The following is a 24,640-nucleotide window of genomic DNA, read 5'->3' on the forward strand; positions in this document are numbered from 1 at the left end:
CTGTATAACACCAAACTACTGCCTGTATAATACCAAACTACTGCCTGCCTGTATAATACCAAACTACTGCCTGTATAACACCAAACTACTGCCTGTATAACACCAAACTACTGCCTGTATAATACCAAACTACTGCCTGCCTGTATAATACCAAACTACTGCCTGCCTGTATAATACCAAACTACTGCCTGTATAACACCAAACTACTGCCTGTATAACACCAAACTACTGCCTGTATAATACCAAACTACTGCCTGTATAATACCAAACTACTGCCTGTATAATACCAAACTACTGCCTGTATAACACCAAACTACTGCCTGTATAATACCAAACTACTGCCTGTATAATACCAAACTACTGCCTGCCTGTATAATACCAAACTACTGCCTGTATAATACCAAACTACTGCCTGTATAATACCAAACTACTGCCTGTATAATACCAAACTACTGCCTGTATAATACCAAACTACTGCCTGCTACTGTTTGAGGTGGATGTCTGCTTTACCTTTTTTAATTTCCAAACTGCTGCCTGTATAATTGGATGTGATTACGTCCCTCAACACAAGGTAGTGACCCTGGCTGTGTACTCGTTCTTCGGCTTCTGTCTGATCAGTCGGCAGTTCCTGAACCCTGAGAAGGGGTATAAAGGTCACCAGCTGGATTTGTACGTCCCCGTCTTCACCCTGCTTCAGTTCTTCTTCTATGCAGGCTGGCTCAAGGTGAGTTCCTTATCGACGGATTTGATTGGTTGGTTAATTGATTGATTGGTTAATTGATTGATTGATTGGATATTGATTTGCTGGTTAATTGATTGATTGGGTGTTGATTTGTTGGCTAATTGATTGATTGGATATTGATTGGTTGGTTAATTGGTTTATTTAATATTGATTGGGTGGTTAATTGATTGATTGGTTTTCATTGTTGCTTGCAGTCTGAATTATGCAGAATGTACAGTCAAGTACATTCTGTTTATTTTGGCTGAGTTTATTTTGGCTGAGACATGGTCATGAACAAATCTTGGCCCTAGTTATGCTGAAGTCCTTGACTGTCCTTCCTTCTGTCTGTTTCCTAGGTGGGGGAACTGATCATCAATCCTTTCGGAGAGGACGATGACGACTTTGAAACCAACCAACTAATTGACCGAAATATTCAGGTGTGTTCATCTCACTTCCATTGAATTTAGGCCATCAATGACCATCGACTGCTGAGTGATGAAGTTGATTATCTGAGCATTTGTGCCAATGCTGTATTTTCAGTTACAAAAGAAAAATCCCAGTTCACTTTCCTGAACCAATCATTTACCATCTCCGATAAAGTATCGTCTGACCTTGTGGACTGTTGGGGTGTTATCCAGAAAGAGTGATAGATCTGCTGTCTTTCATGGGTTATGTTGCTGTCTTTCTCCCCCTCACGTTTCTTCCCAGGTGTCTATGCTGGCTGTGGATGACATGCACCAGAACCTGCCCCCAACAGAGAAAGACAAGTTCTGGGTGGAGAGATACTTCTCTGTCCCCTACTCTACTGCTACTGAGACCCTCAGACCTACCTTCATGGGCTCAACATATGACATAAGGTAGCCTACAATGACTGTGATTAATTTGTTCATGCGTTTGATTGTTAATTCATTAATTTCTTTGTTTGTTAATTCATTGATTCATTTGGGCAGCTTTGAATCTGGTCAGGCCGTCTCCATGCCCTTTGTCTATAAGGATGAGTGTGGTGATGTGGACAGGAAGATGAAGGATGTGTCTTTAGTGAGAGACAGACAGCTGAAGGTGTCTCATCTTCAGACAGAACGAGGGGAGGGGCAGTTCAAGGTGGCTGTGGAACTCATCCAAGCCAATGACAATGAGCAGAGCTCTTGTTGAAAGATCTGTGCAACTCGTTTATGGGTTTTGTTGATTTTGGGGGGGGATAATTCATGCATTTTCCATGCATCTGTGTGTCAATGATTGTGTGAAATGTCTTCTACAATCACGTTTAGATTGTTTGTTTGTAATCCTGGTTATTAAAAATGATTTTGAAAAACATTAATTCTTATTTTTATAAAGAATATAAAAACCATTCAATTAAACAGCTGTGACAGTGATGCATGACTTTGAAGCCTGATTCCATGATAGAACATTGTAGATTGATTTCAAGAACTAAATTAATCTACATAAATGAATATACTGTAGGTTGTGAACCAATCTGCCAAGACTGACATACGTGTGTAAGGAATAAAGGTGTGATTGTTTTTCATATTTCATTTTTTTTTGTATTCTCTTGTATGGTTTACTTTCTGGTGTATTTCTTACGCAATGTGTTGTGTAATTTGTAAGATGCGGGGCTTTTTGGTCTCAATAGGACACCGTGTTAAAATAAAGGGAAAATAAAAAGCACTAAAATGTCGATAGCTATTGACTGTCATGGAATGAAAACACGTTGCTAGCTAACATGTTAGCTAACTAGCATGCTAAAATAGAAGGCTAGCTAACATGTTAGCTAACTAGCATGTTAACATCCTGCCGATGCTTTAGTCGTGTACAAACTGGTTGGTGTAAGCTAGCTTGCTAGGCTACTAGGTAGACGGAAGCCGACATGGTAGCATAACTTGTCGTATTGAAAGCTAGCTGAAGTTATGGGCGGTTCGCCCTTTTTCAGATCCGATTAAGTGCTACCGGTGAGAGCTACGGAAAGTGTCTGTTAGCTGTCAGGTAGCTGAAAGCGGTGACACCGGATGAGAATATACCGTTTCGTTTGAAACGGGCTGGTGGATGAATAGCTTTGTGTTTTTTTTGTTTTGTTTGTTCAAATATAGAAGCTTTGTCCACGAGAAAAATCCTGGGCAAACAAAGGGAGAAGTAAACGGAAAAACTGAAATGTCAGGTGACGTCCACCGTTGAAATGTGTGTTGACTGTGACGCATAGTTAGCTAGTTAACTAGCCCTGCGACGGACTGGTGTGCCTGGCCAGCTTCAACTTCCTTAGCTTTAACTTACCTAGCTTTTTTTTTTAAACAACACAGAAAGACATGTCACCGGGCGACAACCCTCACGTTTTACTAGGAAGGATTCGGTTTCTGAACAAATGCATAGATTGTTTCAGGAAGAGCGAAGCTGTGCCCGAGTGCCTATGTTTCGTCCCAAAAGAGGTATGTTATAAAATCTGCAAAGATTCGTCATCCAATTCAACCGCTTCGTCTAGTACGTCCACCGCCAACTCATCCGTCGGTAAGACCCTGGTTTCAGTTTGGGAGAGCCCCCATCAAGCTCTCCACAGTAAGAAGCTATGCAAGTGCAACATCGAACCAAAGAAAGGGACATGTATTCGGACAACAGGAGAAGAGTATTGCAACAGCCACGGCCTGTGGGTTAAAATCAACAAGGTAAGAAAGAGTTGAATGATTCATTGCTTTACACACTTCCTGGTTAGTCATGAAGTCACGTCTCCATTCTTGTTACAGGACTGATCACCTTTGCTCAGTACATATTTTGAGGCAGTTGTCCTTTTAACCCTCTGTGTGTCTGCTTCTCTCTGTGTGTTTTTATAGGATCAGTTGGAGGAGCACCGCGTGGGTCAGGAGTGTGAGGAGGGCTGGGTCTTGGTCTGTAAACACACGGAGGGAGGAGATCGACTGGTACCTGTTGAATCACCTGAGACACTCGGCAGACACCAGCAGCTCTTTGGATATGACCACAAGCCCTGTGACAGGTGTGTGTGTGTGTAACAGAGGTGGTGACTAACTTTGTTTGAGATCTGAAGACTTGTAATGGCTCTGCTTGATGCTTTAGCTCAGCGGTTTAACACGGTCTGCTCTCTGTCAGGTGGGAACAGGTGGTGGATGTAGAGAGTTCTCTTCACATCGGCTCTAAACCCAAGGTCGCGGAGCGTGATGAAGCAGCTGTTCAGAAGCTCAGGTCAGTGTGTTTGGAGGCGAAGCCAGCTCCTGGTCAAGCCCTGGTCGGTGATGGGTGATAACAGGCTCTGATGAACTACCTGTTCAAACCCTGGTCGGTGATAACAGGCTCTGATGAGATACACAGCTACCTGGTCAAACCCTGGTCGGTGATAACAGGCTCTGATGAGATACACAGCTACCTGGTCAAACCCTGGTCGGTGATGGGTGATAACAGGCTCTGATGAGCTACACAGCTACCTGGTCAAACCCTGGTCCATGGGTGATAACAGGCTCTGATGAGATACACAGCTACCTGTTCAAACCCTGGTCGGTGATAACAGGCTCTGATGAGATACACAGCTACCTGGTCAAACCCTGGTCGGTGATAACAGGCTCTGATGAGATACACAGCTACCTGGTCAAACCCTGGTCGGTGATGGGTGATAACAGGCTCTGATGAGCTACACAGCTACCTGGTCAAACCCTGGTCCATGGGTTATAACAGGCTCTGATGAGCTACACAGCTACCTGTTTAAGCCCTGGTCCATGGGTGATAACGGGCTCTGATGAGCTACAGCAGATATTGAGGCAGTTTGGACACTTTCTGTAAAAACTGAATGAAGTTAAGGTGGCCTGGTCTAACCAACAGTACTGTTCCCTTCTCTGTTGTCCAGATATGTTCCTCCCACCTGGACTTTTGAATATGACGAGGATCTGGTGCATTACTTCTACGACCACATCGGAAAGGAGGATGAGAACCTGGGCAGTGTCAAACAGTGTGTCACCAGCATTGATGTGTCCTCCTGCTCAGTGAGTTGTGTGTGTGTGTGTGTGTGTGTGTTTGTGTGTGTGTTTGTGTTGTGTGTGTGTGTCCTCCTGCTCAGTGAGTAGTGTGTGTGTGTGTGTGTATGTCAGTCAGTGTTCATTTCGTCAACAATAAATATGATGAAAAAATACTCGTCAACAACCTATTTTTCCTGACTAAAACTAGGATGCCCTGGAATAAAACAATAACTATTAAAATAATTTCTAATTTTAGTCAACGGAAATGTGAGGAGATGAGAATTCCATGTGAGACTAATGGACATTTGACATGAAGCTCCATATGCATGCGGAATATTTACATGCAATCCTCTCATTGGACGGAATGAATATCTTTCAGTTGTGCGGTCTGATTGGCTTGATCTGCCCAGCACATAGCTCCCAGGAGATCTGATTGGCCTGATCTGCCCAGCACATAGCTCCCAGGAGGTCTGTGATTGGCCTGATCTGCCCAGCACATAGCTCCCAGGAGGTCTGATTGGCCTGATCTGCCTAGCACATAGCTCCCAGGAGGTCTGATTGGCTTGATCTGCCCAGCACATAGCTCCCAGGAGATCTGATTGGCTTGATCTGCCCAGCACATAGCTCCCAGGAGATCTGATTGGTCTGATCTGCCTAGCACATAGCTCCCAGGAGGTCTGATTGGCTTGATCTGCCCAGCACATAGCTCCCAGGAGATCTGATTGGCTTGATCTGCCTAGCACATAGCTCCCAGGAGATCTGATTGGTCTGATCTGCCCAGCACATAGCTCCCAGGAGATCTGATTGGCTTGATCTGCCCAGCACATAGCTCCCAGGAGATCTGATTGGTCTGATCTGCCCAGCACATAGCTCCCAGGAGATCTGATTGGTCTGATCTGCCCAGCACATAGCTCCCAGGAGGTCTGATTGGTCTGATCTGCCCAGCACACAGCTCCCAGGAGGTCTGATTGGCCTGATCTGCCTAGCACATAGCTCCCAGGAGGTCTGTGATTGGCCTGATCTGCCCAGCACATAGCTCCCAGGAGGTCTGATTGGCCTGATCTGCCCAGCACACAGCTCCCAGGAGGTCTGATTGGCCTGATCTGCCCAGCACATAGCTCCCAGGAGGTCTGATTGGTCTGATCTGCCCAGCTCATAGCTCCCAGGAGGTCTGTGATTGGCCTGATCTGCCCAGCACATAGCTCCCAGGAGGTCTGATTGGCCTGATCTGCCCAGCACATAGCTCCCAGGAGGTCTGATTGGCCTGATCTGCCCAGCACATAGCTCCCAGGAGGTCTGATTGGCCTGATCTGCCTAGCACATAGCTCCCAGGAGGTCTGATTGGCCTGATCTGCCCAGCACACAGCTCCCAGGAGGTCTGATTGGCCTGATCTGCCCAGCACATAGCTCCCAGGAGGTCTGATTGGTCTGATCTGCCCAGCACACAGCTCCCAGGAGGTCTGATTGGCCTGATCTGCCTAGCACATAGCTCCCAGGAGGTCTGTGATTGGCCTGATCTGCCCAGCACATAGCTCCCAGGAGGTCTGATTGGCCTGATCTGCCCAGCACACAGCTCCCAGGAGGTCTGATTGGCCTGATCTGCCCAGCACATAGCTCCCAGGAGGTCTGATTGGTCTGATCTGCCCAGCTCATAGCTCCCAGGAGGTCTGTGATTGGCCTGATCTGCCCAGCACATAGCTCCCAGGAGGTCTGATTGGCCTGATCTGCCCAGCACATAGCTCCCAGGAGGTCTGATTGGCCTGATCTGCCCAGCACATAGCTCCCAGGAGGTCTGATTGGCCTGATCTGCCTAGCACATAGCTCCCAGGAGGTCTGATTGGCCTGATCTGCCCAGCACACAGCTCCCAGGAGGTCTGATTGGCCTGATCTGCCCAGCACATAGCTCCCAGGAGGTCTGATTGGCCTGATCTGCCCAGCACATAGCTCCCAGGAGGTCTGATTGGCCTGATCTGCCCAGCACATAGCTCCCAGGAGGTCTGATTGGCCTGATCTGCCCAGCACATAGCTCCCAGGAGGTCTGATTGGCCTGATCTGCCTAGCACATAGCTCCCAGGAGGTCTGATTGGCCTGATCTGCCCAGCACACAGCTCCCAGGAGGTCTGATTGGCCTGATCTGCCCAGCACATAGCTCCCAGGAGGTCTGATTGGCCTGATCTGCCCAGCACATAGCTCCCAGGAGGTCTGATTGGCCTGATCTGCCTAGCACATAGCTCCCAGGAGGTCTGATTGGCCTGATCTGCCCAGCACACAGCTCCCAGGAGGTCTGATTGGCCTGATCTGCCCAGCACATAGCTCCCAGGAGGTCTGATTGGCCTGATCTGCCCAGCACATAGCTCCCAGGAGGTCTGTGATTGGCCTGATCTGCCTAGCACATAGCTCCCAGGAGGTCTGATTGGCCTGATCTGCCCAGCACACAGCTCCCAGGAGGTCTGATTGGCCTGATCTGCCCAGCACACAGCTCCCAGGAGGTCTGATTGGCCTGATCTGCCCAGCACATAGCTCCCAGGAGGTCTGATTGGCCTGATCTGCCCAGCACATAGCTCCCAGGAGATCTGTGATTGGCCTGATCTGCCCAGCACATAGCTCCCAGGAGGTCTGATTGGCCTGATCTGCCCAGCACATAGCTCCCAGGAGGTCTGTGATTGGCCTGATCTGCCCAGCACATAGCTCCCAGGAGGTCTGTGATTGGCCTGATCTGCCCAGCACACAGGAGGTCTCTTCAGTCACTCTCTTGAACTGATATGAAGCCAGGACACTAACTAACCTCAACTAGAAACCATTTTTACTCTCTCGCTCACTTTCATGGGGGCTATTTTTGCTTTGATCACATCAGAAGGTCTATTTATTCATCTGTGTTGCCACGTCGCGGTTCGCAGATGTGAGTTGTTGACTATTTTCAAGGAAACCACTATTATTTACCCCCATGACGGTTATGATGGGGACAAAATCAGAGCTGTGAGAATGTTTTACCTGTATGGTTATTATGGCTGTCATTGGTTACAATCTGACGCAATTAGCATATATGGTTATTATGGCTGTCATTGGTTACAATCTGACGCAATTAGCATATATGGTTATTATGGCTGTCATTGGTTACAATCTGACGCAATTAGCATATATGGTTATTATGGCTGTCATTGGTTACAATCTGTTAATTAGCATATATGGTTATTATGGCTGTCATTGGTTACAATCTGACGCAATTAGCATATATGGTTATTATGGCTGTCATTGGTTACAATCTGACATATATGGTTATTATGGCTGTCAATTAGCATATATGGTTATTATGGCTGTCATTGGTTACAATCTGACGCAATTAGCATATATGGTTATTATGGCTGTCATTGGTTACAATCTGACACAATTAGCATATATGGTTATTATGGCTGTCATTGGTTACAATCTGACACAATTAGCATATATGGTTATTATGGCTGTCATTGGTTACAATCTGACGCAATTAGCATATATGGTTATTATGGCTGTCATTGGTTACAATCTGACGCAATTAGCATATATGGTTATTATGGCTGTCATTGGTTACAATCTGACGCAATTAGCATATATGGTTATTATGGCTGTCATTGGTTACAATCTGGCGCAATTAGCATATATGGTTATTATGGCTGTCATTGGTTACAATCTGACGCAATTAGCATATATGGTTATTATGGCTGTCATTGGTTACAATCTGACGCAATTAGCATATATGGTTATTATGGCTGTCATTGGTTACAATCTGACACATTAGCATATATGGTTATTATGGCTGTCATTGGTTACAATCTGACGCAATTAGCATATATGGTTATTATGGCTGTCATTGGTTACAATCTGACGCAATTAGCATATATGGTTATTATGGCTGTCATTGGTTACAATCTGACGCAATTAGCATATATGGTTATTATGGCTGTCATTGGTTACAATCTGGCGCAATTAGCATATATGGTTATTATGGCTGTCATTGGTTACAATCTGACGCAATTAGCATATATGGTTATTATGGCTGTCATTGGTTACAATCTGACGCAATATCAGTGTTGCCAGCTAAGGTATATGAGGGGATAGTAGACTTAGTTGGACAAGGCTATCTGAATGTGCACATGATGGAAGTTAGAGGTAGCCTAAACATTCATCATTTAATAGAAAAATGCACTGACTAAAATGGCCGACCTAAATCTAGACTAAAATTGTCCAGAGTTTTAGTCAACTGATAACTAAGAAAATAATAAAATGGGACTAAGACTAAAAGGTATTTTAAAACAAACATAGGTGACAAAATGTGTGTGTGTGTGTCAGGAGGACCCTAGTGGTGGGGCAGGTTGCCTGACAGATGGAGACACAGAGACCTACTGGGAGAGTGATGGGATGCAGGGACAACACTGGATCAGACTGCACATGAAGAGAGGCACCGTAGTCAAGTAAGTGGTACTGTCATAAAGGCCTGTCACTACCATGGAAAACCTGGGATTTATGTAGGTGGAGAACAGTGTGGGGCCTAGTATGGAACCTGGGGGCACTCCCTTGGGGACAGGTGGAGAACAGTGTGGGGCCTAGTATGGACCCTGGGGGCACTCCCTTGGGGACAGGTGGAGAACAGTGTGGGGCCTAGTATGGAACCTGGAGGCACTCCCTTGGGGACAGTTGGAGAACAGTGTGGGGCCTAGTATGGACCCTGGGGGCACTCCCTTGGGGACAGTTGGAGAACAGTGTGGGGCCTAGTATGGAACCTGGAGGCACTCCCTTGGGGACAGTTGGAGAACAGTGTGGGGCCTAGTATGGAACCTGGGGGCACTCCCTTGGGGACAGTACATCATCAGATGACCACTAGCCCACCAAAACCATGTCTTTGGTCAAGTCTTAGGAAGACCTGAAGAATAAACATGAATTTTGTATTGTTTTTGTTGTCTTGTCCGGCAGTAAGCTGATCTTGACGGTTGACTCAACCGATGACAACTACATGCCTAAAAGAGTGACTGTGTTCGGAGGGGAAGGAGACAATCTGAAGAAGCTCAGCGACGTCACCATAGACGAGTAAGTTACTCCGAAAGAACACCTGGGCCGTATTCGGCAGAGCAAACGGAATAGAAAAGGTTTTGAAACATCGGGAGGTGCTACGTGAACTTTTGTAACTGTGTGTTTATTTCTCTGTCCCTCAGCAATCTGATTGGTGAGGTGTGTGTGCTGGAAGACATGACGGCCCACCTGCCTGTCATTGAGGTTCGCATCGAGGAGTGCAGGGGTGAGAATGGTGGCTACACATTGAATAATTAATATACACACAACTGTACTAATCATTTACGTCGGGAGTGCTGGTTTAGGATCAGTTTGGCCTTTTTTAAATGTTTTTTAATAATAATGAATTACATATGGACATGGGGAAGAGATCTGATCCTAGATCAGCAATCTGAATACAGGGCTCTGATCAAAGTTGTCGAGCCTTGACAGACATCACATCCTGTCCAGCTGACGGACTTTAGCTCTACCCTGTCACCTTATCTGGGAGTGGCTCAGTGTCTTCGTTGGCACACTGTAGATATCAGCTTGGACTTTGGAAATATAGAAATGTGCCTTGAATTAAATACTGTATCAATCCCAGGCTTATCCCCTCCTGTCAGGATCTTAACAACATGTCCTATCAGTGAATAAAACAATAATACATTCTAGTTGAAAATGAATAACACTTTTTTTTTTTTTTTTTCCTTGAATTGAAATGGACTCAACCGCTTCCTGACTCAACCTCTTCCTGACCTGTCTCTCTGGCTTTTGTCTTCCTGTCTCAGACGAGGGGATAGACGTTCGGATCAGAGGGCTGAAGATCAAGTCGTCGTGTGAGAGAGACCTGGGGCTCAACGCTGACGTGTTTCAGTCTCCTAACCTAGTGCGTTATCCTCGACTGGAGGGTACCCTGCCTGATGTCCTCTACCACAGGGCCCTGGTTATACAGAGGTAAGACCCTGCCCTACCTCTACCACAGGGCCCTGGTTATACAGAGGTAAGACCCTGCCTGATGTCCTCTACCACAGGGCCCTGGTTATACAGAGGTAAGACCCTGCCCTACCTCTACCACAGGGCCCTGGTTATACAGAGGTAAGACCCTGCCCTACCTCTACCACAGGGCCCTGGTTATACAGAGGTAAGACCCTACCTGATGTCCTCTACCACAGGGCCCTGGTTATACAGAGGTAAGACCCTGCCCTACCTCTACCACAGGGCCCTGGTTATACAGAGGTAAGACCCTACCTGATGTCCTCTACCACAGGGCCCTGGTTATACAGAGGTAAGACCCTGCCTGATGTCCTCTACCACAGGGCCCTGGTTATACAGAGGTAAGACCCTACCTGATGTCCTCTACCACAGGGCCCTGGTTATACAGAGGTAAGACCCTGCCTGATGTCCTCTACCACAGGGCCCTGGTTATACAGAGGTAAGACCCTGCCTGATGTCCTCTACCACAGGGCCCTGGTTATACAGAGGTAAGACCCTGCCCTACCTCTACCACAGGGCCCTGGTTATACAGAGGTAAGACACTACCTGATGTCCTCTACCACAGGGCCCTGGTTATACAGAGGTAAGACCCTGCCTGATGTCCTCTACCACAGGGCCCTGGTTATACAGAGGTAAGACCCTGCCCTACCTGATGTCCTCTACCACAGGGCCCTGGTTATACAGAGGTAAGACACTGCCCTACCTGATGTCCTCTACCACAGGGCCCTGGTTATACAGAGGTAAGACCCTGCCCTGCCTGATGTCCTCTACCACAGGGCCCTGGTTATACAGAGGTAAGACCCTGCCCTACCTGATGTCCTCTACCACAGGGCCCTGGTTATACAGAGGTAAGACACTGCCCTACCTGATGTCCTCTACCACAGGGCCCTGGTTATACAGAGGTAAGACACTGCCCTACCTGATGTCCTCTACCACAGGGCCCTGGTTATACAGAGGTAAGACACTGCCCTACCTGATGTCCTCTACCACAGGGCCCTGGTTATACAGAGGTAAGACACTGCCCTACCTGATGTCCTCTACCACACCTCTGTATAACCAGGGCCCTAAGACCCTGCCCTACCTCTACCACAGGGCCCTGGTTATACAGAGGTAAGACCCTGCCCTACCTCTACCACAGGGCCCTGGTTATACAGAGGTAAGACCCTGCCCTACCTGATGTCCTCTACCACAGGGCCCTGGTTATACAGAGGTAAGACCCTGCCTGATGTCCTCTACCACAGGGCCCTGGTTATACAGAGGTAAGACCCTGCCCTACCTCTACCACAGGGCCCTGGTTATACAGAGGTAAGACCCTGCCCTACCTGATGTCCTCTACCACAGGGCCCTGGTTATACAGAGGTAAGACCCTGCCCTACCTGATGTCCTCTACCACAGGGCCCTGGTTATACAGAGGTAAGACACTGCCCTACCTGATGTCCTCTACCACAGGGCCCTGGTTATACAGAGGTAAGACCCTGCCCTGCCTGATGTCCTCTACCACAGGGCCCTGGTTATACAGAGGTAAGACACTGCCCTACCTGATGTCCTCTACCACAGGGCCCTGGTTATACAGAGGTAAGACCCTGCCCTACCTCTACCACAGGGCCCTGGTTATACAGAGGTAAGACCCTGCCCTACCTCTACCACAGGGCCCTGGTTATACAGAGGAAAGACCCTGCCCTACCTGATGTCCTCTACCACAGGGCCCTGGTTATACAGAGGTAAGACCCTGCCTGATGTCCTCTACCACAGGGCCCTGGTTGTACAGAGGTAAGACCCTGCCTGATGTCCTCTACCACAGGGCCCTGGTTATACAGAGGTAAGACCCTGCCTGATGTCCTCTACCACAGGGCCCTGGTTATACAGAGGTAAGACCCTACCTGATGTCCTCTACCACAGGGCCCTGGTTATACAGAGGTAAGACCCTACCTGATGTCCTCTACCACAGGGCCCTGGTTATACAGAGGTAAGACCCTACCTGATGTCCTCTACCACAGGGCCCTGGTTATACAGAGGTAAGACCCTAACTGATGTCCTCTACCACAGGGCCCTGGTTATACAGAGGTAAGACCCTACCTGATGTCCTCTACCACAGGGCCCTGGTTATACAGAGGTAAGACCCTACCCTACCTGATGTCCTCTACCACAGGGCCCTGGTTATACAGAGGTAAGACCCTGCCCTACCTGATGTCCTCTACCACAGGGCCCTGGTTATACAGAGGTAAGACCCTGCCTGATGTCCTCTACCACAGGGCCCTGGTTATACAGAGGTAAGACCCTGCCCTACCTGATGTCCTCTACCACAGGGCCCTGGTTATACAGAGGTAAGACCCTGCCCTACCTGATGTCCTCTACCACAGGGCCCTGGTTATACAGAGGTAAGACCCTGCCTGATGTCCTCTACCACAGGGCCTTGGTTATACAGAGGTAAGACCCTGCCTGATGGTGAACATGGAGCTTGTTGTGATCATCATGAAACACTCCTCCTATACTACCAAGATGAATGCTGGTCTGTGGTGCTCTTCCCCAGTCTGGTCAGTCGGTGTCGTGACTCAGCTTGTGTGTCCTCAGGTTCATCTCGCTGCTGGACAGTCTCCTGCCCCACCTGGTTCCAGCCTGGGACTACAGCCTGGCCACCTTCAACCACATCAAGGTACGTCTAGTTGCTGGGCTGGAACAAAGACCTGCACTAGCTCCCCTGGACCAGGGTTGGAGACCACTGGTTGAGAGGGACACACCACAGATGTCTGATCTGCTGGTGGGAAAAAGAAAAAAAAACCTCCACTGTCCTCCCTTTTTCCTTTCATCATTTAAACGGACGCTGCCAGATTTTCGTTGACCTACTTACCCAGAGTTAGGCCAACTCATGGATGCCATTTTGTATAGAGATGACAATGTTGTACCTGTCCTGTTATAGCATCTGTGAGCGCACGGGCATCTCCATGAGCCGGATGCAACGTTACCATCTCTTAAGACAACCGGGAAAGAATGAGGAAGTGGATATAATCTGGTTTCTTTTTGATTATCAGTTAAATTAACGCATGTTATAACATGTCAATGACTATGTATTTGAAGACTATAAATGGCCAACCACACATTTTTAGAGTAGAACGTTTATTCCCCTGCTTTCTGAGAGGAGCTGGCTACTGTACCTGGAGACTTCCAGCAATTGCGCTAAGCTAACCTCAATCATCTCCAAACTGCACGCAGAGACATACAATAGTCTCCATGAGTTGGTCTGACTCGGGGGGGGGGGGGGGGGGAAGTAGATAAACTACCTAAATCTTGCAGTGTCCCTTTTTAAAATGTATTATCACGTCCCCATTGACAGTTGTGCTCTCTGCTGCCCCCTAGAGTATCAAGCCGTTCCTGCTGCTGTCCAAGCGTCGCTCGGCCCTGATCACCCAGTGTCTGAAGGACTCCGAGACCAGCAAGCCTAACTTTATGCCCCGGCTCTATATCAACCGTAGACTGGCCATGGAGCACAGAGACAACCCCTCACTGGACCCTACTGCTAAGAACGCGGTCTTCACACAGGTAGTGGAGGGGGGTGTGTGTGTTTGGGTGGGAGGGGGGAATATATATGTGTGTGTGTGTGTGTGTGTGTGTGTTGTAGCTATATGATTTTAGACATCTGGCTTTAACCCATGCAGGTCTACGAGGGTCTGAAGCCATCCGATAAGTTTGAGAAGATTTTGGACTACAGGTATAGTAATCTCTCTCCCCAGCATCCTTATTGACCATCACATTTACTTAGCGGTCTCAGGAAGCTGGGTTTGATATCTAACAGATGGTGAAATGAATGTGTTAATAATAAACTGGTATCATAACAGACTTGAAAGGAAAATAATGTAGCAGTGAATATGTTGTTGTTGTTGTTGATCAGACTGTGAATATGTTGTTGTTGTTGTTGATCAGACTGTGAATATGTTGTTGTTGTTGTTGTTGTTGATCAGACTGTGAATATGTTGTTGTTGATCAGACTGTGAATATGTTGTTGTTGATCAGACTGTGAATGTTGTTGTTGTTGTTGATCAGACTGTGAATGTGTTGTTGTTGTTGATCAGACTGTGAATATGTTGTTGTTGTTGTTGTTGATCAGACTGTGAATATGTTGTTGTTGTTGTTGATCAGACTGTGAACATGTTGTTGTTGATCAGACTGTGAATATGTTGTTGTTGTTGTTGATCAGACTGTGAATATGTTGTTGTTGATCAGACTGTGAATATGTTGTTGTTGATCAGACTGTGAATATGTTGTTGTTGTTGTTGTTGATCAGACTGTGAACATGTTGTTGTTGTTGATCAGACTGTGAATATGTTGTTGTTGTTGTTGATCAGACTGTGAACATGTTGTTGTTGATCAGACTGTGAATATGTTGTTGTTGATCAGACTGTGAATATGTTGTTGTTGATCAGACTGTGAATATGTTGTTGTTGTTGATCAGACCAGTGGTGGATCAGACTGTGAATAAATCAGACTCATAGCAGAGGGCATCATCTTATTTATTATTAGGACTGTGAATATGTTGTTGTTGTTGTTGAAGGAGGTGGTTTTAGAGACAGTCTGGCAGACATGTCTGAAGAGCTGTGTCCCAGTTCAGCAGAGTGCCTCCTGCCTTTACCCTTCTTCAACAGGACATCTAACCAGGTAACTACCCCTAACCTCTGCCTTTTTAACATCTAACCAGGTAACTACCCCTAACCTCTACCTCTTTAACATCTAACCAGGTAACTACCCCTAACCTCTACCTCTTTAACATCTAACCAGGTAACTAACCCTAACCTCTACCTAACCTAACCTCTATAACATCTAACCAGGTAACTACCCCTAACCTAACCTCTACCTCTTTAACATCTAACCAGGTAACTACCCCTAACCTAACCTCTACCTCTTTAACATCTAACCAGGTAACTACCCCTAACCTAACCTCTTTAACATCTAACCAGGTAACTACCCCTAACCTCTACCTCTTTAACATCTAACCAGGTAACTACCCCTAACCTCTACCTAACCTCTACCTAACCTAACCTCTACCTTTTTAACATCTAACCAGGTAACTACCCCTAACCTCTACCTCATTAACATCTAACCAGGTAACTACCCCTAACCTCTACCTCTTTAACATCTAACCAGGTAACTAACCCTAACCTCTACCGAACCTAACCTCTACCTCTTTAACATCTAACCAGGTAACTACCCCTAACCTAACCTCTTTAACATCTAACCAGGTAACTAACCCTAACCTCTACCTAACCTAACCTCTACCTCTTTAACATCTAACCAGGTAACTACCCCTAACCTCTGCCTTTTTAACATCTAACCAGGTAACTACCCCTAACCTAACCTCTACCTCTTTAACATCTAACCAGGTAACTACCCCTAACCTCTACCTAACCTCTACCTAACCTAACCTCTACCTTTTTAACATCTAACCAGGTAACTACCCCTAACCTCTACCTCTTTAACATCTAACCAGGTAACTAACCCTAACCTCTACCTAACCTAACCTCTACCTCTTTAACATCTAACCAGGTAACTACCCCTAACCTAACCTCTTTAACATCTAACCAGGTAACTAACCCTAACCTCTACCTAACCTCACCTCTACCTCTTTAACATCTAACCAGGTAACTACCCCTAACCTCTACCTAACCTCTACCTAACCTAACCTCTACCTCTTTAACATCTAACCAGGTAACTACCCCTAACCTCTGCCTTTTTAACATCTAACCAGGTAACTACCCCTAACCTCTACCCCATTAACATCTAACCAGGTAACTACCCCTAACCTCTACCTCTTTAACATCTAACCAGGTAACTAAACCCTAACCTCTACCTCTTTAACATCTAACCAGGTAACTACCCCTAACCTCTACCTAACCTCTACCTAACCTAACCTCTACCTCTTTAACATCTAACCAGGTAACTACCCCTAACCTCTACCTAACCTAACCTCTACCTCTTTAACATCTAACCAGGTAACTACCCCTAACCTCTGCCTTTTTAACATCTAACCAGGTAACTACCCCTAACCTAACCTCTACCTCTTTAACATCTAACCAGGTAACTACCCCTAACCTATACCTAACCTCTACCTAACCTAACCTCTACCTCTTTAACATCTAACCAGGTAACTACCCCTAACCTCTACCTAACCTCTACCTAACCTCTACCTCTTTAACATCTAACCAGGTAACTACCCCTAACCTCTGCCTTTTTAACATCTAACCAGGTAACTACCCCTCTACCTAACCTAACCTCTACCTCATTAACATCTAACCAGGTAACTACCCCTAACCTCTACCTAACCTAACCTCTATAAAATCTAACCAGGTAACTAACCCTAACCTAACCTCTACCTCTTTAACATCTAACCAGGTAACTACCCCTAACCGCTACCTCATTAACATCTAACCAGGTAACTACCCCTAACCTCTACCTCTTTAACTAACAGCCAATTTCTGCTCCCAGGGAACAGGCGAGGCCAGAGACCACTATGTTCCCAACCCGTCCTGCAGAGAGTTCCACAAGTTTGAGTGGATCGGACAGCTGATGGGAGCCGCTCTCCGAGGAAAAGACTTCCTGGTGCTGGCTCTGCCTGGTCTGGTGTGGAAACAGTTAACAGGGGAGGCTGTCAGCTGGAGCAAAGACTTCCCTGCTGTTGACTCTGTCCTGGTGAGCCCTGTGCTGTTGTCACATCTAACGTCACTGCCTTCAGCGTAAATCACACATCGAAGTAAAAGACGACCACTGTGAAAATGGCAGAACTCAAGTTAGGATTCAGTCCACGGACGTTTTCATCCTTGGCATACTTATTGAAGCTTGTATCTATTCTGTTTTTTTATAGGCGATACAATCGCTAGTTGCAATATTCTGACAACACATTGGATAATGTGATTTTCCCGTCTGTTTTAAAATGTTAGTTTGCTTCTGTTCTGTCTCTCTACAGGTCAAGCTGCTGGAGGCCATGGAGGTCATGGACAAGGAGACATTTGACTTTAAATTTGGGGAGGAGTTGGTGTACACTACCCTGCTGAGTGACGGCAGACTGGTAGAGCTGCTACCAGGCGGCAGCAATCAGGTGGTACGGTACCAAGACCGCAGGGAGTTCATTCACCTGGTCCAGAAGGCACGCCTGGAGGAGAGCAGACACCAGGTGGGAAGGGGTTTTCTGATGGCCTTCATGTCGGTCTGGGTTGTCTCGTGTGGAGGGAGATGCTGTAACCATGCGTGTGTCTGTTCCAGGTCTGTGCTATGCAGGCGGGGCTGGTGAAGGTAGTGCCTCAGGCCGTGCTGGATCTGCTAACCTGGCAGGAGGTGGAGAAGAAGGTCTGTGGAGACCCGGAGATCACCGTGGAGGCACTCAAACGACTCAGTGAGTAATCAGATGGACCTTGATGTGGTTGAAGATCGGCAGGCTTGTAGTCCCAGACTGACTCAGTACCATCACATGTGGCCCCATCTTATGTCCCCTCTCCACATCAGGTTGATTATAAACCCTAGTGTTGTCCCTCTCTCTCTCTCTCCCACATCAGGTTGATAATAAACCCTAGTGTTGTCTCTCTCTCTCTCTCTCCACATCAGGTTGATAATAAACCCTAGTGTTGTCTCTCTCTCTCTCTCCACATCAGGTTGATAATAAACCCTAGTGTTGTCTCTCTCTCTCTCTCTCTCTCTCTCCACATCAGGTTGATAATAAACCCTAGTGTTGTCTCTCTCTCTCTCTCCACATCAGGTTGATAATAAACCCTAGTGTTGTCTCTCTCTCTCTCCACATCTGCTTGATAATAAACCCTAGTGTTGTCTCTCTCTCTACATCAGCTTGATAATAAACCCTAGTGTTCTCTCTCTCCACATCAGGTTGATTATAAACCCTAGTGTTGTCTCTCTCTCTCTCTCTCTCCACATCAGGTTGATAATAAACCCTAGTGTTGTCTCTCTCTCTCTCTCTCTCTCCACATCAGGTTGATTATAAACCCTAGTGTTGTCTCTCTCTCTCTCCACATCAGGTTGATAATAAACCCTAGTGTTGTCTCTCTCTCTCTCTTTCTCCACATCAGGTTGATAATAAACCCTAGTGTTGTCTCTCTCTCTCTCTCTCTCCACATCAGGTTGATAATAAACCCTAGTGTTGTCTCTCTCTCTCTCTCCACATCAGGTTGATTATAAACCCTAGTGTTGTCTCTCTCTCCTCCACATCAGGTTGATAATAAACCCTAGTGTTGTCTCTCTGATCTCTTTCTCCACATCAGGTTGATAATAAACCCTAGTGTTGTCTCTCTCTCTCTCTCTACATCAGGTTGATAAAAACCCTAGTGTTGTCTCTCTCTCTCTCTCCACATCAGGTTGATTATAAACCCTAGTGTTGTCTCTCTCTCTCTCCACATCAGGTTGATAGTAAACCCTAGTGTTGTCTCTCTCTCTCTCCACATCAGGTTGATTATAAACCCTAGTGTTGTCTCTCTCTCTCCACATCAGGTTGATAATAAACCCTAGTGTTGTCTCTCTCTCTCCACATCAGGTTGATTATAAACCCTAGTGTTGTCTCTCTCTCTCCACATCAGGTTGATAATAAACCCTAGTGTTGTCTCTCTCTCTCTCCACATCAGCTTGATAATAAACCCTAGTGTTCTCTCTCTCCACATCAGGTTGATTATAAACCCTAGTGTTCTCTCTCTCTCTCCACATCAGGTTGATAATAAACCCTAGTGTTGTCTCTCTCTCTCGCCACATCAGCTTGATTATAAACCCTAGTGTTCTCTCTCCACATCAGCTTGATAATAAACCCTAGTGTTGTCTCTCTCTCTCTCCACATCAGGTTGATAATAAACCCTAGTGTTGTCTCTCTCTCTCTCTCCACATCAGGTTGATTATAAACCCTAGTGTTGTCTCTCTCTCTCTCTCTCTCTCCACATCAGGTTGATAATAAACCCTAGTGTTGTCTCTCTCTCTCTCTCTCTCCACATCAGGTTGATTATAAACCCTAGTGTTGTCTCTCTCTCTCCACATCAGGTTGATAGTAAACCCTAGTGTTGTCTCTCTCTCTCTCTCTCTCCACATCAGGTTGATAATAAACCCTAGTGTTGTCTCTCTCTCTCTCTCTCTCCACATCAGGTTGATAATAAACCCTAGTGTTGTCTCTCTCTCTCTCTCCACATCAGGTTGATTATAAACCCTAGTGTTGTCTCTCTCTCTCTCCACATCAGGTTGATAGTAAACCCTAGTGTTGTCTCTCTCTCTCTCCACATCAGGTTGATTATAAACCCTAGTGTTGTCTCTCTCTCTCTCCACATCAGGTTGATAATAAACCCTAGTGTTGTCTCTCTCTCTCCACATCAGGTTGATTATAAACCCTAGTGTTGTCTCTCTCTCTCCACATCAGGTTGATAATAAACCCTAGTGTTGTCTCTCTCTCTCTCCACATCAGCTTGATAATAAACCCTAGTGTTCTCTCTCTCCACATCAGGTTGATTATAAACCCTAGTGTTCTCTCTCTCTCTCCACATCAGGTTGATAATAAACCCTAGTGTTGTCTCTCTCTCTCGCCACATCAGCTTGATTATAAACCCTAGTGTTGTCTCTCCACATCAGCTTGATAATAAACCCTAGTGTTGTCTCTCTCTCTCTCTCCACATCAGGTTGATAATAAACCCTAGTGTTGTCTCTCTCTCTCTCTCCACATCAGGTTGATTATAAACCCTAGTGTTGTCTCTCTCTCTCTCTCTCTCTCCACATCAGGTTGATAATAAACCCTAGTGTTGTCTCTCGCTCTCTCCACATCAGGTTGATAATAAACCCTAGTGTTGTCTCTCTCTCTCTCTCTCTCCACATCAGGTTGATAATAAACCCTAGTGTTGTCTCTCTCTCTCTCTCTCTCTCTCTCTCTCTCCACATCAGGTTGATTATAAACCCTAGTGTTGTCTCTCTCTCTCTCTCTCTCTCTCCACATCAGGTTGATTATAAACCCTAGTGTTGTCTCTCTCTCTCCACATCAGGTTGATAGTAAACCCTAGTGTTGTCTCTCTCTCTCTCTCTCTCCACATCAGGTTGATAGTAAACCCTAGTGTTGTCTCTCTCTCTCTCTCTCCACATCAGGTTGATTATAAACCCTAGTGTTGTCTCTCTCTCTCTCCACATCAGGTTGATAGTAAACCCTAGTGTTGTCTCTCTCTCTCTCTCCACATCAGGTTGATAATAAACCCTAGTGTTGTCTCTCTCTCTCTCCACATCAGCTTGATAATAAACCCTAGTGTTGTCTCTCTCCACATCAGCTTGATAATAAACCCTAGTGTTGTCTCTCTCTCTCTCCACATCAGGTTGATAATAAACCCTAGTGTTGTCTCTCTCTCTCCACATCAGGTTGATAATAAACCCTAGTGTTGTCTCTCTCTCTCTCCACATCAGGTTGATAATAAACCCTAGTGTTGTCTCTCTCTCTCCACATCAGGTTGATAGTAAACCCTAGTGTTGTCTCTCTCCACATCAGGTTGATAATAAACCCTAGTGTTGTCTCTCTCTCCTACAGCTCGATATGAGGACTTGGAGCAGACTGATGTCAGGGTACAGTACCTGTGGGAAGCTCTCATGAACTTCACTAATGGTCAGTTAAAACCGTCTTCTTTTTGTCTCTGTGGCTCTATCTTCTGTCCTCTCTTCACTCACTAACTCTCTGACTGTTCCCTCCTCTTCCAGAGGACCGCAGCCGGTTCCTGAGGTTTGTGACGGGGAGGAGCCGTCTTCCTGCTCCCATCTACATCTTCCCTGACAAACAAGGGTATGTTGGTAGGGCTCCTTTTACCGTGTGTTGGTAGGAGTCCTTTTACCGTATGTTGGTAGGGCTCCTTTTACCGTATGTTGGTAGGACTCCTTTTACCGTATGTTGGTAGGGCTCCTTTTACCGTATGTTGGTAGGGCTCCTTTTACCGTATGTTGGTAGGAGTCCTTTTACCGTATGTTGGTAGGGCTCCTTTTACCGTATGTTGGTAGGACTCCTTTTACCGTATGTTGGTAGGGCTCCTTTTACCGTGTGTTGGTAGGACTCCTTTTACCGTGTGTTGGTAGGACTCCTTTTACCGTGTGTTGGTAGGACTCCTTTTACCGTATGTTGGTAGGACTCCTTTTACCGTGTGTTGGTAGGGCTCCTTTTACCGTGTGTTGGTAGGACTCCTTTTACCGTATGTTAGTGGGATGCCTTTTAGCCTACGTTAGTGGGATGCAATCCCAAAGCAAATACCTTATAAGATGCTGATGTTATTGCACTTTTTATAACGTCTTTCCCTGACCTTTAGCTCTGAGACTACAGATGCATTATACCATCTTTGGTTTCCCTGACCTCTAGCTCTGAGACTACAGATGCATTATAACGTCTTTGGTTTGGTTTCCCTGACCTCTAGCTCTGAGACTACAGATGCATTATAACATCTTTGGTTTCCCTGACCTCTAGCTCTGAGACTACAGATGCATTATAACGTCTTTGGTTTGGTTTACCTGACCTCTAGCTCTGAGACTACAGATGCATTATAACGTCTTTGGTTTGGTTTCCCTGACCTCTAGCTCTGAGACTACAGATGCATTATAACGTCTTTGGTTTCCCTGACCTCTAGCTCTGAGACTACAGATGCATTATAACGTCTTTGGTTTGGTTTCCCTGACCTCTAGCTCTGAGACTACAGATGCATTATAACATCTTTGGTTTCCCTGACCTCTAGCTCTGAGACTACAGATGCATTATAACGTCTTTGGTTTCCCTGACCTCTAGCTCTGAGACTACAGATGCATTATAACATCTTTGGTTTCCCTGACCTCTAGCTCTAAGACTACAGATGCATTATAACATCTTTGGTTTCCCTGACCTCTAGCTCTGAGACTACAGATGCATTATAACATCTTTGCTTTCCCTGACCTTTAGCTCTGAGACTACAGATGCATTATAACATCTTTGGTTTCCCTGACCTCTAGCTCTGAGACTACAGATGCATTATAACATCTTTGGTTTCCCTGACCTCTAGCTCTGAGACTACAGATGCATTATAACATCTTTGCTTTCCCTGACCTCTAGCTCTGAGACTACAGATGCATTATAACGTCTTTGGTTTGGTTTCCCTGACCTTTAGCTCTGAGACTACAGATGCATTATAACATCTTTGGTTTCCCTGACCTCTAGCTCTGAGACTACAGATGCATTATAACGTCTTTGGTTTCCCTGACCTCTAGCTCTGAGACTACAGATGCATTATAACATCTTTGGTTTCCCTGACCTCTAGCTCTGAGACTACAGATGCATTGCCACAGTCCTCCACCTGCTCCAGTACCCTGTATCTACCCAACTACCCCAGGTGAGTTTTAATGGCAATTCTCTCTACTGTTATCAGAATATTTAGAAGGAAAGTGGTTTCTTTGGTTCCATATAACGGAGATTGTAGATATGAAATTGCAATGGTTATACTCTTCCACATTCTCCAGTAAAAGCTAATTCCCTAACTTTGTGTCCCCTGCAGTGCAAAAGTGTGTGAGGACAAGCTGCGCTATGCTGCCTACAACTGTGTTGCCATCGACACTGACATGAGTCCCTGGGAGGAGTGACCACGCCCCCTGCCACGCCCATATAGCAGTTTTATGCCACGCCCACCTGTATTTATGCAGCATTTATTACAAGTGGGGGGGAACGCCGAAAATAGTACTTGTAAACTGGGAGCAACAAGTTGTGTGCATTCATGTGCTTTGAACTTACCGAGACCGCTGATTGGCTAATGTAATGAACGCAGAATTAGCATCACTATCTGAAGCTGCTGCCAAAGCCTATTATCATTTATAAACTGGGTGGTTTGAGCTCTGAATGCTGATTGGCTGAAAGCTGTGGTATATCCAACTGTATACCATGGGTATGACAAAACAGATTTTTACTGATCTAATTATGTTGGTAACCAGTTTATAATAGCAATGTGATTTATGGCCAATATACTTCAGTGTAGGGCTGTGTCGCGTCGTGTCTAAGAACAGCCCTAAGCTGTGGAATATTGGCCATATACCACAACCCCCCTCGGGCCTTATTGCTTAAGTATACCATATCTACAACGGTGCCAACTATTTACAGCTGTACTGTATATAATAAACTAATGTGGAAGAAACATGACTTCTGATGTTTTATTTTCCATAATATGGGCAATATTTCTATGTTTGAACCAGTCAAAAGTCTGTTACTTGAACTCTGTGAAGCATTTATTTGGGCTGGGATTTCTGAGGCTGGTATCTCTAATGAACTTAAGAGTTCTGCAGCAGAGGTAACTCTGGGTCTTCCTTTCCTGTGGCGGTCCTCATGAGAGCCAGTTTCATCATAGTGCTTGATGGTTTTTGCAACAGCACTTGAAGAAATGTTAAAAGTTCTTGAAATTTTCCATATTGACTGACCTTTATGTCTTAAAGAAATTATGGACTGTCATTTTTCTTTGCTTATTTGAGCTGTTCTTGCCATAATATGGACTTGGTCTTTTACCAAATAGGGATATCTTCTGTATGCCATCCCTACCTTGTCACAACACAACTGATTGGCTCAAACACATTAAGAAGGAAAGAAATTACACATGAACTTTTAATAAGGCACACCTGTTAATTGAAATGCATTCCAGGTGACTACATCATTTGTATTTATTATGGATCCCCATTAGTTCCTGCCAAGGCAGCAGCTAGTTTTCCTGGGGTTTATTGTGGATCTCCATTAGTTCCTACCAAGGCAGCAGCTACTCTTCCTGGGGTTTATTGTGGATCTCCATTAGTTCCTGCCAAGGCAGCAGCTACTCTTCCTGGGGTTTATTATGGATCCCCATTAGTTCCTGCCAAGGCAGCAGCTAGTTTTCCTGGGGTTTATTATGGATCCCCATTAGTTCCTGCCAAGGCAGCAGCTACTCTTCCTGGGGTTTATTATGGATCCCCATTAGTTCCTACCAGGGCAGCAGCT

The 24,640-nt window shown here is 45.9% G+C and overlaps 2 protein-coding genes across 3 annotated transcripts in view; both read left to right on the forward strand.

Moving 5' to 3' along the window:
* best4 (bestrophin 4) overlaps nt 1–2,396 on the forward strand; it is a 44,902-nt gene extending 42,506 nt beyond the window's left edge. For both annotated transcript variants that reach the window (XM_065013835.1, XM_065013834.1), the window contains 4 exons: nt 572–724; nt 1,078–1,158; nt 1,430–1,578; nt 1,672–2,396. In XM_065013835.1, coding sequence (XP_064869907.1) covers nt 572–724; nt 1,078–1,158; nt 1,430–1,578; nt 1,672–1,873 — 585 coding nt within the window. In that variant the 3' untranslated portion in view covers nt 1,874–2,396. The remainder of the gene's footprint in view (nt 1–571; nt 725–1,077; nt 1,159–1,429; nt 1,579–1,671) is intronic.
* A 111-nt stretch (nt 2,397–2,507) lies between these two features.
* Nucleotides 2,508–23,813, forward strand: hectd3 (HECT domain containing 3). Its single transcript, XM_065013647.1, has 19 exons — nt 2,508–3,372; nt 3,538–3,698; nt 3,812–3,904; nt 4,560–4,695; nt 8,995–9,116; nt 9,616–9,729; nt 9,855–9,937; nt 10,479–10,644; nt 13,255–13,336; nt 14,038–14,220; nt 14,337–14,394; nt 15,230–15,333; nt 17,158–17,361; nt 17,636–17,842; nt 17,932–18,061; nt 21,212–21,286; nt 21,379–21,460; nt 22,950–23,021; nt 23,184–23,813. Exons 1-19 carry the CDS (start codon nt 3,019–3,021, stop codon nt 23,266–23,268), a joined length of 2,511 nt encoding a protein of 836 aa, XP_064869719.1. The 5' UTR covers nt 2,508–3,018; the 3' UTR covers nt 23,269–23,813.
* The last annotated feature ends 827 nt before the right edge of the window (nt 23,814–24,640 follow it).

The sequence above is a fragment of the Oncorhynchus nerka genome, linkage group LG9b (assembly GCF_034236695.1).
Source record: "Oncorhynchus nerka isolate Pitt River linkage group LG9b, Oner_Uvic_2.0, whole genome shotgun sequence".
NCBI lineage: Eukaryota > Metazoa > Chordata > Actinopteri > Salmoniformes > Salmonidae > Oncorhynchus > Oncorhynchus nerka.